A 19,860-nucleotide genomic window follows, 5' to 3' on the forward strand; every position below is an offset into this window, starting at 1 on the left:
TTCTCTCGAGTTTAGAAGAATGAGAGGTGATCTAATTGAAACATACAAAATTTTTACAGGGCTTGACAGGGTAGATAGATGCAGGGAGGATGTTCCCCTGGCTGGGGAGTCTAGAATCAGGGGTCACAGTTTCAGGACAAGGGATCGGCCATTTAGGACTGAAATGAGGAGAAATTTCTTCACTCAGAGGCTGGTGAATCTTTGGAATTCTCTACCCAGAGGGCAGTGGAGGCTCAGTCGTTGAGTATATTCAAGACAGAGATCGATATATTTTTGGATATTAAGGGAATCAAGGGATATGGGGAAAGTACAGGCAAGTGGAGTAGAGGTAGATCAGCCATGATCTCACTGAATGGCGGAGCAGGCTCGAGGGGCCAAGTGGCCTATTCCTGCTCCTATTTCTTATGTTCTTATGTTCTAAGGAGAATACATTTGGGTGCAATGGGGGTTTCAATCGATGAAAAGAGTGGGTTCTACAGTAATTCCATAGGTGCAGATGATACATTTCTTTAAAGTGTTCCTTTATAGTGCTTATAGAGCCTGGTACTGATTTTTGGTGGGGAAGGAGGACCAATCATAATAGGGGACAGATCTACAGCTGTGTGGGGCAGCTGGCTCTCACGATCCCAGTCTGACATATCTCTATATTGGTGGAGTTCTAAAGGTTGAATTGAGTGAGAGAACACAACTTGTACAGTGCGATTCAGCACCTGACCCAGTGAGAACCAAAAGCTGCTTTGGTAATAAATCCACAATGGCAGCACTGTTGCGGATAACTTGCCCAATACCTGATTCAGATTAATCTAAGCAGACAAGTAAATTAATTCATAGAATCATGCACAGAACAGAGAAACTTTCTATCTCTTCATTGAAAGATTGTGAGCTTTACACATCATTACAGGTCTGTGTTTGACTGCATTTCAGCTCTACTATAATCATGCTGCCAAACTTCTGGAGCAAACCAAATCATATCCCTGATCACCAAATCCTATCTCTGATCACCAAATCCTATCTCTGATCACCAAATCCTATCCCTGATCACCAAATCCTATCTCTGATCACCAAATCCTATCTCTGATCACTGAATCATACTTCTGATAACCAAATCCTATCTCTGATCACCAAATCCTATCTCTGAACACCAAATCCTATCTCTGAACATCAAATCCTATCTCTGAACACTGAATCATATCCCTGATCACCAAATCCTATCTCTGATCACCAAATCCTATCTCTGAACACTGAATCATATCGCTGATTACCAAATGCTGTATCATGTCTACCTCTGTCCTGATAGTAAAATGTGACAGTTTAACATGTGAAATTAGACAGTTTGTGTGAGGTTTAAACATCTATAAAGTTTTGATCAATAGGCTATTTCTAAAGCTTCCTGAACTCCAGAAGCTGGTACCACGTCAGAATACAGATGACAGTACTTGCATAAACTGGAATTCAGTACGCATCGCCTTCACAAGAACAATGCTGGTGAGGTGGTTTAGACAAGTTACTAGGGTTAAGTCTCAAGTGGACAGCCAGCTCTAGGAAACCAACATACTGAGGAAGATGACTTCAGCCACATCTTGGCTCCCACAAGCATAACAAGCTGGTTGTAGTTGACTCAATCTTGTAGCAAACGCTTACAGACCTCCTGCATCTCGACAGGGAGGGTAACATACTTTATCAATGTAAGAAAATGGAAATCTTTCCCACCTGTGTAAGCAGTTGCTCCTGTGTCAGGCTGTTAATCCAACGTGTGTAACGCTCAGTGGAGCCCTCTGGTTCTCTCCTAACTTGGCAACCAATTATCTAGGGTTACAAAAATACAAGGACATATTCATTCAAAGTTATTGTAAAGAAAAATGGAATCAAATAAACAAAATATATTCAACAAAGCTTGTTTTGTCCTTTAATTCAACTGCAATTGAAGAGAGCGCCAACAAGTGCGAACCCAGTTCTGTCACCCTGCTTGTCCAACATCCAGTACTGGATGAACAGAAAGTTCTTCAAAATAAACTTTGGGAAGACCGAAGCATTGTCTTTGGTCCCTGCCACAAATGATGTTCCCTAGCCACCAACTCCAGCCCACTTCCTGGTCACTGTCTGAGGTTGAACCAGATAGTTCGCAACCGTGGCATCCTATATGACCTTGAGATGAGCTTCCGGCCACATATCTGCTCCATCACCAAGACTGCCTACTTCCACCTCTGAAACATTGCCCGACTCCGCTCCTGCCTCAGCTCATCTGCTGCTGAAAACCTCATCCAAGTCTATGTAACCTCTAGACTGGACTATTCCGATGTGCTCCTGGCCGGCCTCCCATCTTCCACCTTCAATTTAAACTCATCCAAATCGCACCAAGCCCTGTTCGCCCATCACCCTTGTGCTCGTTGACCTACAATGGCTCCCTTGTTTTCAAATCCCTCCATGGCTTCACCTCTTCCCTATCTCTGTAACCTTGTCCAGCCCTATAACCATCCGAGATCTCTGCGCTCCTCCAATTCTGGCCTCTTGTGCATCCCCGACTTTAATCACTCCACCATTGGCGGCCATACCACCAGTTGTCTGGGCCCTAAGCTCTGGAATTCCCTCCCTAAGCCTCGCCACCTCTCTCGCCTCCATTAAGCCACTCCTTAAAACCTTCCTCTTTGACCAAGCCTTTGGTTATCAGTCCTAATAGCGCTTGACTCGGTGTCAAACTTCGTTTGATAGTAGCTCCTGTGGAGCACTTTGGAACCTTTTACTATGTGAAGGTGCTTTATAAATGCAAATTGTTGTTGGCAAGGAACAGCAACAGGCAAGGCACAGAAGGACAAGAAGGTTGACAAGGTGCTAAGGCAAGAGCAAAGCAACCGCCACTGGAAGTTGCACTGATTGTCCAAACCATAAATGAGGAGTTCTTCCCTTGAGACCTTACTTCTTGTTTCATTGAATGCTCTTGTCTGTTTCTTAGAACCACCCTTTCATTATTACTGTTGTTTATCAGGAAAGCATGAAGCCCATTTTCCTATGCTTTGTGCCTCGGGTGTGCCTACTTCTGGGGCGCAAGGCAAAGGGAAAAAAGAGAGAGCGGAGACCCATTACATAGGGCTGTGCTCTCTTTGCACCTCACGCGTATTTCTTGGGACACTCCTGAATGAGGGTGGACAGCTTCTGCCTGAAACTGGCCAAACCATCCAGATGTAATCTGAACGAGGCAAAGGGAGATGTCAAAACACATGGCGGGCACAGCAAAAACCCAATGGGTTACGTGGGCCTTAAACGTTACACCCAGTTCCTTCAGATTGAAGGATCTGGAAAGGGGGCTGCCAGCATTCTCTGGACGAGTATGTCTTTTTTTGTTCTAGGCCTGCAAAGAGGAGCAGCGGAGCTGGTAGCCTTTTGGCTGGTATATTTCACATTTGCACTCATTGAAGCCTCTCAGGCCTGCAATAGCAAATCGGGAAAGATCGCGGGGCAGAAGAGAGGGGAGTTCGAACCGACAATCAGGAGGAAGGGAAGATCGTGGGAGGGAAGCACAGGATCAAGGGATTGGAGGGGAGAGTTGGTATAATATATGCACCAGTGAGTTTGCTCACAGGTTTGTAGAGCTGTTGCGTAGGACTGCTCCTGGGCATGGCCAAGGGGGCCATCAGCCGGTCCAGGCAGCGGGCAGTCGAGGGGGTCGTTCAGCCCAACTGCCTGCCTCTCTTCTGCAATTACATCCAAGCCAGGGTATCCCTGGAGATAGAGCACGCGGTGTCCACCGGTACGCTCGCGGCCTTCTGCGAGATGTGGGCACCGGAGGGACTGGAGTGCATCATCACTTCCCGGCAACCAAATTTTAATTTGAACCACTTGTCTAAAGGTTAATTGTCTATGTTTGTCAGTTTTAGTGCCCCCCCCCCCCACCCTTTTAGCCAGGGGCACTTGTATAATTTGTGTTTTGGTGCCCTCAGAAAAAAAAACATAAAAACAAAAAAAAACAAGGGGGCACCTGAAAAGGTTTTAGAGTGTGATCTCCCTTTAATCAGGGAGCACTTGATTAAAGTATACAAAAAAATAGTTGTAGAGCTGTTGCATTGTGAGTGGCTTAGCCATTCACGTGATGTTCACAAGACTCAATAAAACCCTAGTCAGTTAAGTCTAGGTTATCCACGATGAGGTATGCAGTTGTGAGCCTAGTGGATGAACTGGTAGTGTATAGTGCGATTGTTAAACCTTTGTTAATAAACCGACTTGTTCTTAATAGCAATGTGTTGCTATTAATTCTTAAGCATGAACTCATGCAGCAAATACATTACAGTTGGCAGATCGCGGCAGCGAGGAGATGCTGCGATCATCAGAAGGTTTGCATGAAGGGCCGGGGGTGGCGGGGGGAGGGGAGGTGGGGAGCGCTCTTGCTCCTCCTGGCTCACAAGCCGTCCTCTATAAAGCGCTTACCTTCTGCAGCCAGCTCCCTTTCGCTGCCAGTTTTCCTGAGCCCCGGCCAGCAGACGTTAAATTTATATCAGACTCCGAACTGCACTGTGGGAGCCTGACTTAAAAATTATAATGAAGTGTCCGCCTCTCCGAGACGGGATACAGACACGCCACGCAACCTGCCGTTGTAAAAATAGCAGTAGGCGCATATACGACCCTCTCCCACCCAACATGGCGGGAGAGGGAGGGGGCCGAGTGGGTTAACATCGACCCTTGCTCCTGACTTCATCCAAAGAGGGCTATGTGCAAGACACCACATTGAGCCCCTCTGCTTTCTCATCTCATGCCTAGTATACCCTCTTATTTGTTAGTCGCGTGGCCTTTAACTCCATAGAGACTAATTTGTCGCTCCCTCATTCTGCCTACAAGAGCAATGGCACTGAATATTGCCATCCTTTTGTGCTTCTTTGCTCTGGCTAGAACAATTTTTCTTAATGACAGCAGAAATAGACAGAGTAGATAAAGAGAACCGATTTCCTCTGGTGGGGGAATCCAGAACAAGAGAGTCTAATCTGAACATTCGAGCAAGGCCATTCCGGATGCAGATCTAGAAGTACTTTCCCACACAAAGGATAGTAGAAATCTGGAACTCACTCCCCCATAAAGGATTCTGGGTCAATCGAAGCTTTCATGACTGGGATTGATAGATTTTTGTTAGTTAAGGTTATCAAAGAATATGGGTCAACGGCGAGTAAATAGATTGAGATACAGATCAGCCATCGATAAGGTGCCACACAGAGGTTATTTCACAAAATTAGGACTCAGGGGATTGGGGGTAATATATTAGCATGGATTGAACATAAGAACATAAGAAATAGGAGCAGGAGTAGGCCATTTGGCCCCTCGAGCCTGCTCTGCCATTTAATCAGATCATGGCTGATCTGATCATGGGCTCAGCTCCAGCTCCCTGCCTGCTCCCGCTTGACGAATTAGTCTCTACTGAGATAAGGGCCACACGACCAACAATACTGAAGATTGGTTAACGGACAGAAAAGAGAGTAGAAATAAATGGGACTTTTTCGGGTTGGCAGGTTGTAACTCGCAGGGTACCGCAAGGATCAGTGCTTCGGCTATTTACAATCTGTATTAATAACTTGGATGAAGGGACTGAGTGTAACGTATCCAAGTTTGCTAATGATACAAAGTTAGGTGGGAAAGTAAGCTGTGAGGAGGACACAAAGAGGCCACAGAGAGATATAGACAGGTTGACAGAGTGGGCAAGAACATGGCAAATGGAATACAATGTGGGGAAGAGTGTAGTTATCCATTTTGGAAGGAAAAACAAAAAAGCAGAATATATTTTGAATGGTGAGAGACTGGGAAATGTTTTCATTTAGAGGGACCTGGGTGTCCCTGTACATGAATCACAGAAAGTTAACATGCAGGTACAGCAAGCAATTAAGAAAGTAAGTCGTATGTTAGCTTTTGTTACAAAGGGATTAGAGTATAAGAATAAAGAAGTCTTACTACAGTTATACAGGACATTGGTGAGGCCACACCTGGAGACGGTTCTGACCTCTTTACAACAACAACTTGTATTTATATAGCGCCTTTAATGTAGTAAAACGTCCCAAGGCATATCACAGGAGTATTATGAGATAAAAATTTGACACCGAGCCATATAAGTACAAATTAGCGCAGGTGACCAAAAGTTTGGTCAAAGGGGTATGTTTTAAGGAGCCTCTTGAAGAAGGAAAGAGAGGTAGAAAGGCAAAGAGGTTTAGGCAGGGACTTCCAGAGCTTGGGGCCTAGGCAACAGAAGACACGGCCACCAATGGTTGAGCGATTATAATCAAGGATGCTCAAGAGGGCAGAATTAGAGGAGCGCAGACATCTCAGGGGGTTTTGGGGCTGGAGGAGATTACAGGGATAGGGAGGGGTGATGTCATGGAAAGATTTGAAAATAAGAATGAGAATTTTGAAATCGAGGCGTCATTTAACCGGAAGCCAATGTAGGTCAGCGAGCACAGGCATGATGGGCGAGCGGGACTTGGTGCGAGTTAGGACACGGGCAGCCGAGTTTTGGATCATCTCTAGTTTACTTAGGGTAGAATGTGTTAGGCTAGCCAGGAGTGCGTTGGAATAGTCAAGTCTAGAGGTAACAAAGGCATGGATGAGGGCTACAGCAGTGGATGAGCTGAGGCAAGGACAGAGACGGGCGAAGTTATGGAGGTGGAAATAGGCGGTCTTAGTTATGCTGCAGATATGTGGTTGAAATTTCATTTCACCCCAAGGTTGCGAACAATCTGGTTCAGCCTCGGACAGAAGTTGAGGAGAGGGATGGAGTCAGTGACTAGGGAATGGCATTTGTGGCAGGGACCGAAAATAATGGCTTCGGTCTTCCCAATATTCAATTGGAGAAAATTTCTGCTCATGCAGAACTGGATGTCAGACAAGCAGTCTGACAATTTAGAGACCGTGGAGGGGTCGATGAAATGGTAATTAAGATAGAGCTGGGTGTCATCAGCGTACAAGTTGCTGATGCTGTGTTTCCGGATGATGTCACCAAGGGGCAACATGTAGATGAGAAATAGGAGGAGGCCAAGGATAGATCCTTGGGGGATACCAGAGGTAACGATGCAGGGCGGGAAGAGAAGCTATTGCAGGTGATTCTCTGGCTATGGTTAGATTGCCCTATGAGGAGAGATTGAGTAGACTAGGCCTATATTCCCTAGAGTTTAGAAGAATGTGAGATGATCTAATTGAAATATACACAATTCTTATAGGGCTTGACAGGGTTAATGCTGGGAAAATGTCTCCCCTGGCTGGGGAATCTAGAACACGAGGTCACTGTCTCAGAATAAGAACATAAGAAATAGGAGCAGGAGTCAGCCAGATGGCCCTTCGAGCCTGCTCCCCATTCAATAAGATCATGACTGATCTGATCATGGACTCAGCTCCACTTCCCTGCCCACTCCCCATAACCCTTAATCCCTTATCACTCAAAAATCTGTCTATCTCCACCTTAAATATATTAAATGACCCAGCCTCCACAGCTCTCTGGGGCAGAGAATTCCACAGATTTACAACCCTCTGAGAGAAGAAATTTCTCCTCATCTCAGTTTTTAATGGACATCCCCTTATTCTAAGACCATGTCCTCTAGTTTTAGTTTCCCCTATGAGTGGAAATATCTTCTCTGCATCCACCTTGTCAAGACCTCTCATTATCTTATGTTTCAATAAGATCACCTCTCATTCTTCTGAACTCCAATGAGTATAGGCCCAACCTACTCAACCTATTCTCATAAGTCAACCCCCTCATCTCGGGAATCAACTTAGTGAACCTTCTCTGAACAGCCTCCAATGCAAGTATATCCTTCCTTAAATACGGAGACCAAAACTGTACGCAGTACTCCAGGTGTGGCCTCACCAATACCCTTGTACAGTTGTAGCAGGACTTCCCTGCTTTTATACTCCATCCCCTTTACAATAAAGGCCAACATTCCATTTGCCTTCCTGATGACTTGCTGTACCTATATACTAACTTTTTTTGTTTCGTGCACAAGGACCCCAAGTCCCTCTGTACTGCAGCATTTTACAATTTTTCTCCATTTAAATTATAATTTGCTTTTCTATTATTTCTGCCAAAGTGGATAACCTCACATTTTCCAACATTATACTCCATCTGCCAAATTTTTGCCCACTCACTTAGCCTGTCTATATCGCTTTGCAGATTTTTTGTGTCCTCCTCACAATTTGCTTTCCCACCCAAGGGGTTGGCCATTTAGAACTCAGATGAGGAGAAATTTCTTCACTCAAAGTGTTGTGAATCTTTGGAATTCTCTATCCCAGAGGGCTGTGGATGCTCAGTCGTTGAGTAGAAGTCGATAAATTTTTGAGAACTAAGGGAATTAATAAGGGATGTCGGGACAGTGTGGGAAGGCCGAGTTAAGGTGGAAGTTCAGCCATGATTTTGAATGGTGGAGCAGGCTCGGAGGGTCAAATGGTCTAATCCAGCTCCTATTTCTTATGTTATGATCTAATTGAATGGCGGAACAGTCTCAAGGGGCTGAATGTCCTACTCCTGTTTAATGCTCCTATGGAAGACTGGAAAATGCATGCCGTAAATGCGGCTAGGAGCCTTGCTAGATGTGACTCAACAGCAGGATTACAGATGTATTCTAACTGGCTGCATCCCATCTCACAAAAATGCGCAGCTGAAAATCACAGGCTCTCAAGAGTGCTGTAAAAAATCAGTGTAAAATCAGTTAACACTCACTTAAACCACTTCCAAGTGAAAAGAATCATTTCAACCCCTATGTTTTTAAAATCAAAATTAAGTATATAAGTGATTTTTTTTTTCTTCCCTTATGATATCATTGCTTTACCAATATTAAAATAAAATCTAAAACAAAAGTGGAATCATACAGCTTCAAGTTCTTAATCATCATAAGCAAATTCTAGAGCAGGTTGATAATATTAACCGGCTGAATTCAGTAATGTGACCTTATCAGGCAATTTTCACAGTGAAATATTAGGCCCTTTAGGAGACCACATAGCTCCAGAATAATTGTTCATCATAAAGGAGGATCTTACTCTTAAACTCTTAAAAAGAAAAGACAAATACACTGCAGATAAATTTGTAACAGCAATTTTATTTTGACTATTTTTCATCAGTACATATCTACAGATCTGCTTTTACTATCTTCCATGTGGCCATAAATCAAGATTTATTGATTACATGCCAGTGCTGTTTTCTGCAGTAGATTTGTGTCTGGGTGAGATTGTGCAAAATCAATATTTAATTTCCTGTCAGAAAACCTTGGCAAGTCCAGTAAGGAAGTCAAAAGTACAAAATTACTCTATGAATTTGCTTGTGGTTAGTTGTTTCTCGTCTATAGATTTTTAATTAAAAATGGTCTTTTTACCCCTTCAGAAAAATAGCTATTTATGAGGAATTTCATCACACTTACTGACAGTGTTGCTGTAAATGTACAGTAGTCTATTTTTATTACATTCTCCTTGATGTGCAGTAACCTCTGGCCTAACAAACATGGCAAGCTCTCTGGACAGTTCTGAGAAAAAGTCATCTAAATAAACTAGCATTGTACTTCAAAATTACATCACTCTGTGTGTCTATAGTGATCGGACACCTCTCAGTGATTTACAAGGCCATTTATTTACAAGATTCTGAGGTTAGAAACCCAAAGCGTAATGTTGAAATATTTGGTGAATGCTATCTGAACCCCTTGATTGGGCTCAGTCCTGTTGCTTTAGCAGGCTGGCCAAAGACCCATCAAACCTTGTCATCTTGCCCTCCCCTCTGCCAGCTTGCATAGTTTTTTTTAATCACACTTTCATTTATATCTTCCCTTATATGGGTCAACAGTTACAGCTCTGGCCATAATGACATAAATCCCACTAAAATGCATTAGTCACTGAACGAGGTTAATAACCTATGGTGCTGGCTGTTCTCACTAAATCATGGAGTTTGACATTTACTTTTTTTTGCCACAGTGAGAGCTGTCCCTTTACAATTTACTTGCTATTTACTATTGTAGCATGTCCAGTCATTGTGGAGCAACAAACTACAAAGCAAAAATAATCTTGAGCTCCACTGCCAAATCAACAGACTGCAAGTCTAGGTCCACCACAGTAAAGCTACGTAGTGCTCTCGAAACATAGAAACATAGAAAATATGAGCAGTAGTAGGCCATTCGGCCCTTCGAGTCTGCACCGCCATTCAATATGATCATGGCTGATCCTCTATCTCAACACTATATTCCCGCTTTTTCCCCATACCTCTTGATGCCTTTTGTGTCTAGAAATCTATCTATCTCCCTCTTATTCAGTGACTTGCCTTCCAGTCTTCTGTGGTCGAGAATTCCACAGGTTCACCACCCTCTAAGTGAAAACATTTTTCCTCATCTCGGTCCTAAATTTTCTACCCTGTATCCTGAGATTGTGATCCCTTGTTCTAGACTTCCCAGTCAGGGGAAACATCCTCCCCACATCCAGTCTATCCAACCTAGTCAGAATTTTATACATTTCAATGAGATCCCCTCTCATTCTTCTACACTCTAGTGAATACAGGCCTGGTCGACTCAATCTCTCCTCATACTAAAGTCCTGCCATCCCAGGAATCAGTCTGGTGAATCTTCACTGCACTCCCTCTATGGCAAGTATATCCTTTCTTTAGATAAGGAGACCAAAACTGTACACAATACTCCAGGTGCGGTCTCACCAAGGCCCTGGTCAGACCACACCGAGAGGACCAGGTTGAGTCCATGCACAGGGCAACCAGCCAACGTCTGGACATGGTGCAAATTAGGCGATCTCTAGTTTCAGAGGACGGAGGCAGGCAAAACAAACTCGGACTGCTGAACCTGAGAGAAAGCAAATGTAACAGGACCTTGCAAAGCTTTACATGATACAAGGCACTGGAATGCTATTTCAGGTTAAACCACAACTACAGGTCAAGGACATAGATGCAAACAGGTGAATGGCAAGTTCAAGACTGATGTCAGGAAGCATTTCTTTATGTGATGAGTGATTGAATCTGAATGCTCATCTGGATATGACAACAGAGGCAATTTTTAATTTGGCGAGAGAAATGTTTCTCTTACTGTAAACTGTTGCTTGAACCTGAAATGGAGGAAATGAATCCTAGAAAGTAATAAAATATATCAATCGGAGAGGAATCAAGCAGAGTAAAGGGAAGAGCTACAACACACACCAGAAGATTATCGACAGCAGAAAAGCAGAGGGAGTGGCAAAGGTTTGGGGCTGGAGGGAGATAAACACACTGACGCGCACATGAATCACTTTTATACAGCTCACCAAAACTGGAAATGCAAACTTACTGCTGGTGAGCTGGCAAGGCTGTTAGTGGTGCTGCCCATGCAGCGAGACTACATCTTGGTCCTCTCTTTCTTGAGCAATCCCAAATAAAAAGACAAAGGCACCAAAATTCCTGGGCGGATGAGAGCGCTGTGGTGGAGTAAGCCAGGTGGGGGGCAGAATTGGTTCTGTCAGGTCTCTCCTGCCACCCCCCCCCCCCCCACCCCCACTTTTGTGAAACCTCAAAATATTCCTGTCTGGGCAGGAGCTGGTTCCAATGTCAGAAGAGGAGGCACGGTTGGCAGCCTGAGGCCTTCCACTAGAAATCTCACCTTCTACCTTTTCCGACCCTTCCTGGAGTGTGTATGATGTTGGAATGGAAAAGTTCCACTCCAAAATTCCTGGACAGCCCTGCCAGGCGGACACCCAGGGAGCACCGTAAATAACCCCATCCCTAGGATTTGTAATGGGGGCCAAGGCCAGGGCAGACTGGCTGCCGGAAGTCCCACCTGCCACGCTTCTGGAAACAAACTGGGCCTCGGGGAAATTCAGGCCCAAAATTCATGGGAATTTATGCCATGGATAATATCCATTGGGAACTAGATTGAAGCTGTCACAACTCACTTCAATCGGCACTATCGGGAAAAGGAGGTCTGTAGTCCCTCTGTTAAGTTTGAATATAAACTGGATCAAAGGTGAAAGGTTCAATGGGTCTGAATTCAGGCTAACACGCAGTGCCACTTAAACAAGACCACCAACACATTTTGCAGGCTATTCAATGGCCCTGAAATTCTGACATCCCTGGACCCGTACCAAGTTTCTACGGACCCGGGAAGGCATCGGAAAAAAACGGTTTTCAGCACGCAATGCTCATGCACTGAAAACCGGCTTTTCCGATCTGTCAAGTTTCTGGCTTGACAGATCCAACGCATATCAGGAGCGAGGCCACTTGCAGGGCAAGATTTCCGATATTTACGAATATCTTGCCCAGCAAATGTCCTCAAAAATCTTGCGCCTGAAAAAGCAGGCCTATAGCCTACTTTTACAGGCGCGAGTGTTTAAATATATACAAAAACATTTTAAAATAAAGTTGTAAAAACATATTTTATTGTTAAAAACCCTCCCCACGACGGTAAGTTTATTTTAAGGCTTAATTAAAAAAACTTTTTAATAAGGCGGGAAAATATTTTTTTTTATAACAACTTTAATTTAAATGAATGTTAAATATGTAGTTTATTTTCTTTTTTTTAATTGTGTTTTGGGTGTTTGGGGGGGTGGGGGGTGTTTCTCATTCATAATAATAGGACTTACGGAACTCCTATTACTATGAATGAGAATCTATGCTTCACCTGATTGGCTGCTGTTACCGATCCTGGCCTGCGCACGTCCCCACGTGCACGCGCCGCGACACGCTGTCACCAGAGGCCTCAGGCTCGGAAGTTCCAACGGGCGCAGCAGCAACAGGTAAGTGCGCATCTTTTTTCTCTTTTTCTTTCGCTTGCCCGCGGGAAGAGCTCTACCCGAATTTCAGGCTCATTATCTATGCATCCCAGTGTTCAATGCATGTCAGCAAGACCGTGCTCTGACTGCTTTCATAGTAGCCTTCACTGGCTCTTTCTTTCCCTCTTTAATAATCTTTAATTAAATAAATCTGTGCAGTGCTAGCAGATCTCTTACTCATATTCCGTTGCTCATTTACTCAGTATGCATTTTTTGTCCATCTTGAACACAAAGCCAACCTTGTGTGGGCAGCAGACTTCACACAGAACAAAATCTAAGCATAATTCAAAACACATTTCAATCATCAGAGGTCAGCTTGCGCTGAACGCAGACATACATATTTAGACTTTTTTTCCTGCAAAATAATCTCAAACCACATGTGCCAAAGTAAACAGATAGTGGTCTTGGTGACAGCTTTGCACATCCTCCCTCTGTCTGTGGCGCTGGTGCTCATAGTAAGACTCCAGGAAAGCCAAGGGTTCGACTGTGACAGCCTACTACTGTATTTACATTAAATGACTGGACAGAAATGCACCCTTTATATAGATGGAGAAAAACGCATCGGTGGCCTGTACAGGTTAGCACACGGATGGTCAGAAGGACTTGCATTTATATAGCACCTTTCATAACCACCAGACATCTCAAAGCGCGTTACAGCCAATGAAGTACTTTTTGAAGTGCAGTCACTGTTGCAATGTGGGAAACGCCGCAACCAATTTGCGCACAGCAAGCTCCCACAAACAGCAACATTTCGGGAAGGGGACACATCATAACTCCCAAAAAGAAAGTGTCAGCTATTAGTGTATGGCAGAAAAGATAATGGGCTAGTAAATCAATAAATACCCAACACAGTTAAATAAAGAACACAGAACTCTCGATTGACCGTGCTTGCGGTACGTGGCATGCTCAGCTTGGACAGACAGGAATATGATGATCTCGGGGACATCGGGATCTCACTCTAAGAATCCCGTGGGTCCACAGACACTAGTTCGAGAACTGTAATGGATGTCAGCACTCAGACATTCGGAGTTTAGTAATTGGCCATTCGTATTAGGTTTATTCTGTGTGCTAGCTGCCACAGCAATAATTACAACAACTTGCATTTATATAGCGCTTTTAACATAGTAAAACGTCCCAAGCTGCGTCAGCGGAGCGTTACCAGACAAAATTTGACACCGAGCCACATAAGGAGATATGAGGACAGATGACCAAAAGCCTGGTTAAAGGGGTAGGTTTTAGGAGGAGGGAGAGGTAAGAAGGCAGAGAGGTTTAGGGAGGGAATTCCAGAGTTTAGGGCCTAGACAGGTGAAGGCATGGCTGCCAATGGTAGATGCACAAGTGGCCAGAATCGGAGGAGTGCAGAGATCTCGGAGGGTTGTAGGGGTTGTAGGAGGTTACAGAGATATCCTTCAATCACTGTCCATATAGTCAGACCCTCCTTTATGGCTCAGAGACGTGGACCATGTACAGTAGACACCTCAAGTCGCTGGAGAAATACCACCAGCGATGTCTCTGCAAGATCCTGCAAATCCCCTGGGAGGACAGACGCACAAACATTAGCATCCTCGTCCAAGCCAACATCCCCAGCATTAAAGCACTGACCACACTTGATCAGCTCTGCTGGGCAGGCCACATAGTTCGCATGTCAGACACGAGACTCCCAAAGCAAGTGCTCTACTCGGAACTCGTCCACGGCAAACGAGCCAAAGGCAGGCAGAGGAAACATTACAAGGACACCCTCAAAGCCTCCCTGATAAAGTGCGACATCCCCACTGACACCTGGGAGTCCTTGGCCATAGACCGCCCTAAGTGGAGGAAGTGCATTCGGGAGGGCGCTGAGCTCCTCGGGTATCGTCGCCGAGAGCATGCAGAAATCAAGCGCAGGCAGCGGAAGGAGCGTGTGGCAAACCAGACTCCCTGCCCACCCTTTCCCTCAACGACTATCTGTCCCACCTGTGACAGAGACTGTGGTTCTCGTATTGGACTGTACAGCCACCTAAGAACTCATGCTAAGAGTGGAAGCAAGTCTTCCTCAATTCCGAGGGACTGCTTATGATGATGAGTCAGACTGCAGATAATAACTCACCACTGCTGTTTGCTTCAAGGTTCGATGGCCGTGACTGTTGCTATCTTCAAGCAACTTACCCGTTGTGCTGGCACAGTACATTCTTACCTTGGAGGCTGCTGATGTTGATTTTGATCTTTAACTTGCTGAATAAACAGGAACTCTATTTAATGCAACAAATGTTGTGCCAAATGCTTTAAATGGAGGCTGAAAGTAAAGTACAGCACCAAGGTTTAATCGATCATCAGTCAGAAGGTACCGTGAAAACCTGCTGACTAATGCATCGCTTTGAATTAATTTCTTCTCAGTTGAGCAAAAATATATATTTTTTTAAACTGTGGGCAAGATAATTGGGCGCAATAGAAATGGGGCAAATTTTGTACAATGGCAATGGGTCATATTATAAAATATTACCGTGCTAAGAGTCTGTTATAGTCCTGTAGCTGAAAATGATCAATAAATTTGCATAGTACAGTAGCATAGTGGTTACATTACTGGACTAGCAATCCAAAGGCCAGACTAATGATCCAGAGTCACTAGTTCAAATCCCACCACGCTGGGGAATTTAAATTCAGTTAATTAAATAAATCTGGAATAAAAAGCTAGTATCAGTAATGGTGACCATGAAACTACCATTTTGTCGTAAAAACCCATCTGGTTCACTAATGTCCATTAGGGAAGGAAATCTGCTGTCCTCACCTGGTCTGGCCTATGTGTGACTCCAGATCCACAGCAACGTGGGTGACCCTTAACTGCCCTCTGCGGTTCATGGTGGCTCACCACCATCTTCTCGAGGGAAATTAGGGATGGGCCATAAAAGCTGGCCTTGCCAGCGACGCCCACATCCCTTGAATGAGTATTAAAAAGACTTCACTGGAACAGATGGAACTGTGGCATTCATTTTTTTTTTAAAACCTACATTTTATTTCCCAGGTTGAGCTTTTTTGATGGTACTTGGCTTCCTCTTTTCTTTTAGGAGGTAGTTTTCTCTTCATTAAAACATTGCCCCATATGCATCCCCCTGCTGCACAATCAGCAGGCAGAAACCCCACTTCTTGGCCTTTGCCGAAGCTGCTCAGAAACCAGATGCTGGAAGGGGCCTAAAAACGGGTCAGGGACTGACCCTCTCCTGATTTCTCTTCCTTCTCTCTGGAGAATTGCCTAGCCACTGCACAGTTCCTCAGTACAGGGGTGAGCTGGGATGGGGGGTGGGGGGGGCGGCGGGCGGAGGGGAAGAGGCGAGAGAGGGAGAAGTATCAAGGGTGCAAACCTGTAAGCCACCTCTTTCTGGCATTGAAAAAAATCAGCATGCAATGTGCTAGATTGTCATAGAATCATCGAGTGGTTACAGCACAGAAGGAGCCCATTCAACCCGTCGAGCCCGTGCCAGCTCTCTGCAAGATTAATTCAGCTAGTCCCACATTCCCCGCCCTTTCCCCTACAATTCTTTTTCTTTCAGGTACTTATACGATTCCCTTTTGAAAGCCACAATTGAATCTGCCTCCGCCACCCTTTCAGACAGGGCATTCCAGATCCTAACCACTCGCTGCGTAAAAAAGCTTTTCCTCATGTTGCCTTTGGTTCTTCTGCCAATCACCTTAAATCTGTGTCCTCTGGTTCCCGACTCTTCTGCCAATGGGAACAGTTTCTGTCATGTTTGTAACCTTCACATAACTGTAACCTTTATGTAACAACACTGTACACTGTATACACCTGAGAAATGCACACCTTGACCACAGGGGGTGAACTTGTGGGAGACACTCCTCACCTGGTCATGAAGGTATATAAAGGGAGGTCCCATGCAGGGTCATCACTTCTTGGTCCTGTGAATAAAGGTACAGGTCACAGAGTGACGTTGTCTCCAGTATGTGCCTCATGTTGATTTGCTGTAGTGTGTAAGGACACAACATTTGGTGACGAGAAACGGGAATCAACGACTCAAGAGAATGGCCACCGGTAGCACAGAGGAACCGTACTGTGTTGGTGAGGACTGGGACGATTTCGTTGAGAGGCTCCAGCAGAGCTTTGTCACGAAGGACTGGCTGGGAGCGGCAGCGGCTGACAAGCGAAGGGCACATCTACTGACCAGCTGCGGACCTAAGACGCACGCGCTGATGAAAGACCTGCTCACACCCGAGAAGCCGGCGGACAAGACCTTCGAGGAGCTCAGCAAACTGATCGGTGAGCACCTCAAACCGGCGAGTAGTATACACATGGCCCGACAGCGATTCTATACGCACCGACGCGGGAAAGGCAGAGCATACCGGACTTCGTTGCGGACCTTCGGCGCTTGGCCAGCCTCTGTAAGTTCACAGACGCCTGCAGGGGGAGATGTTACGGGATTTCTTCATTGAGGGCATTGGTCATGCCGGGATTTTTAGGAAGCTAATTGAGATCAAGGACTTGACCTTGGAAGCAGCGGCGTTGATGGCTCAAACCTTCATGGCGGGGAAGGAGGAAACCAAGATCATATATGCGCGCAACTCTGCTCCCAACATGGCGATGGAGCAGGGAGTTAACATGGTAAACGCGACTCAGAACCCTGCAGGCAGGCAAGGGCAATTCGACACCAACCAGGCAGTAACAGACTCAAGGGTGGATCCTCAACAGAGACAATGGCAGGTTGAATGGATATTTACACCATCACAAGGGACAATACGTCCCGGGATGGGACCATTGACACCCACAAACAGAGTGCTCAAGAGTAATCAAAGAGACAATCAGAGAGGAATGCCTGGTAACAGCTCTTTTGTTCACAACAATCTCAGCTCATGCTGGAGGTGCGGGGGCAAACATGCTGCGAAGACCTGCCGGTTTCAACAATTCATCTGCAGAAATTGTAACTCGAGTGGACATTTAGCCAGGATGTGCAGGAAGCCCGCAGCGAGGCTGGTTTACAAAGTGGATGAACCACAAGAGGGGTCTGCAAGGCAGGAGTATGCCTGGGACACAGCAATGGACGCTGAAGTTCAACGGGTCCAGGTGGCAAACATCCACAGTTCATACACAAAAACGCCACCTATGATGATGAGAGTACTTTTAAACAGCATCCCGATATGCATGGAGCTGGACACAGGGGCCAGCCAGTCACTTATGAGTGTCCAACAATTCGAGAAACTGTGGTCACTCAGAGCTAGCAGACCCAAACTAGAACGCATTGACACGCAACTATGGACGTACACCAAAGAGATCATTCCAGTGCTAGGCAGTGCAATGTTGGTGGTCACACATAATGGATCTCAGAACCGGCTGCCATTCTGGATTGTCCCGGGAAATTGGGGAGGAGCTGGCTAGCCGAGATGAACTGGAAATGGGGGGATGTGCATGCCATTTCATCTGTGGAGCGAAGTTCATGCTCACAGGTCCTACAAAAGTTCAAGTCATTATTTCAACCTGGCGTCGGGACTTTCAAAGGCACCAAAGTAAGGATACGCATCACCCCGGACGCCACACCAGTGCACCACAAAGTCAGAGCTGTGCCGTATGTGATGCGGGAGAAAATTGAGAGTGAGTTGGACAGGTTGCTAAGAGAGGGCATAATTTCGCCCGTTGAATTCAGCGACTGGGCAAGCCCCATCGTCCCTGTTCTAAAAACAGATGGCTCGATCAGGATCTGTGGCGACTACAAGGCCACCATCAACCGAGTGTCCCTTCAGGACCAATACCCGCTTCCGAGAGCGGAGGATCTTTTTGCCACACTGGCAGACGGCAAGCTGTTCACCAAGTTGGACCTCATCTCGGCCTACATGACCCAGGAACTGGCCGAAGAATCTAAGCTACTGACTACCATCACCACGCACAAGGGGCTGTTTGTCTACAACAGGTGTCCATTTGGCATTCGTGCAGCAGCAGCTATCTTTCAGAGGAACATGGAAAGCCTGCTCAAATCCATCCCCGGAACAATCGTATTTCAGGACGACATCCTTATCACGGGTCGAGACACCGAGGAACACCTCCACAACCTGGAGGAGGTGCTATGCCGACTGGACCGGTAGGCCTGCGACTAAAGAAGTCCAAGTGTGTGTTTTTGGCCCCAGAGGTCGAGTTTTTGGGCAGGAGGGTTGCCGCAGACGGGATCCAGCCCACCGAATCCAAAACGGAGGCGATCCGTCACGCGCCCAGGTCCGGCAACACATCAGAGATGCGTTCATTTCTGGGACTGTTGAATTATTTCGGGAACTTTCTACCGAACTTAAGTACATTGCTGGAGCCACTACACGTGCTCCTGCGTAAGGGATGCAATTGGTTTTGGGGGGACTGTCAGGAACGGGCTTTCAATCGGGCGCAGAGCCTGCTTTGTTCTAATAAGTTATTGACCCTATACGACCCCTGTAAGAAATTGGTTTTGACATGTGATGCATCATCCTATGGGGTTGGGTGCGTGTTGCAGCAGAGTAATGATGAGGGCCAACTCTGACCTGTGGCTTATGCCTCCCAAGCAGAAAGGGAGTATGGGATGGTGGAAAAGGAAGCACTCGCATGTGTCTACAGGGTGAAAAAGATGCACCAGTACCTTTTTGGCAGAAGGTTCGAGTTAGAAACGGACCACAAGCCGTTAACATCCCTGCTGTCAGACAGCAAGGCTGTCAATGCCAATGCGTCAGCTCGCATACAGTGATGGGCTCTCACGCTGGCTGCATATGACTACACCATACGGCACCGGCCAGGCACCGAAAACTGCACTGACGCGCTCAGCAGGCTTCCACTGGCCACCACTGAGGGGGCAGCGGAGCAAAGCGCTGAGATGGTCATGGCTGTCAATGCCTGTGACAGCTCAGGCTCCCCCATCACAGCCCACCAGATCAAAACCTGGACAAACAGAGATCCCCTCCTATCCTTGATTAAGAAATGTGTCCTGACTGGGGATTGGGCGCCCTCACACGGAGCATGCCCCGAGGACGTCAGACCATTCCACAGACGGATGGATGAACTCTTCATCCATGCCGACTGCCTACTGTGGGGCAGCCGGGTAGTCATGCCCCAGAAGGGAAGAGAAGCATTCGTCAGGGAACTCCACAGCGAGCACCCAGGCATTGTGCTAATGAAGGCCATTGCCC

General features: G+C 46.0%; 1 protein-coding gene across 2 annotated transcripts in view; it reads right to left on the reverse strand.

The window, feature by feature from the left end:
- b3gntl1 (UDP-GlcNAc:betaGal beta-1,3-N-acetylglucosaminyltransferase-like 1) overlaps positions 1 to 19,860 on the reverse strand; it is a 388,088-nt gene that overhangs the window by 312,214 nt on the left and 56,014 nt on the right. For both annotated transcript variants that reach the window (XM_070858174.1, XM_070858173.1), the window contains exon 6: positions 1,711 to 1,806. In XM_070858174.1, coding sequence (XP_070714275.1) covers positions 1,711 to 1,806 — 96 coding nt within the window. The remainder of the gene's footprint in view (positions 1 to 1,710; positions 1,807 to 19,860) is intronic.

The sequence above is a fragment of the Pristiophorus japonicus genome, chromosome 16 (genome assembly GCF_044704955.1).
Source record: "Pristiophorus japonicus isolate sPriJap1 chromosome 16, sPriJap1.hap1, whole genome shotgun sequence".
NCBI lineage: Eukaryota > Metazoa > Chordata > Chondrichthyes > Pristiophoridae > Pristiophorus > Pristiophorus japonicus.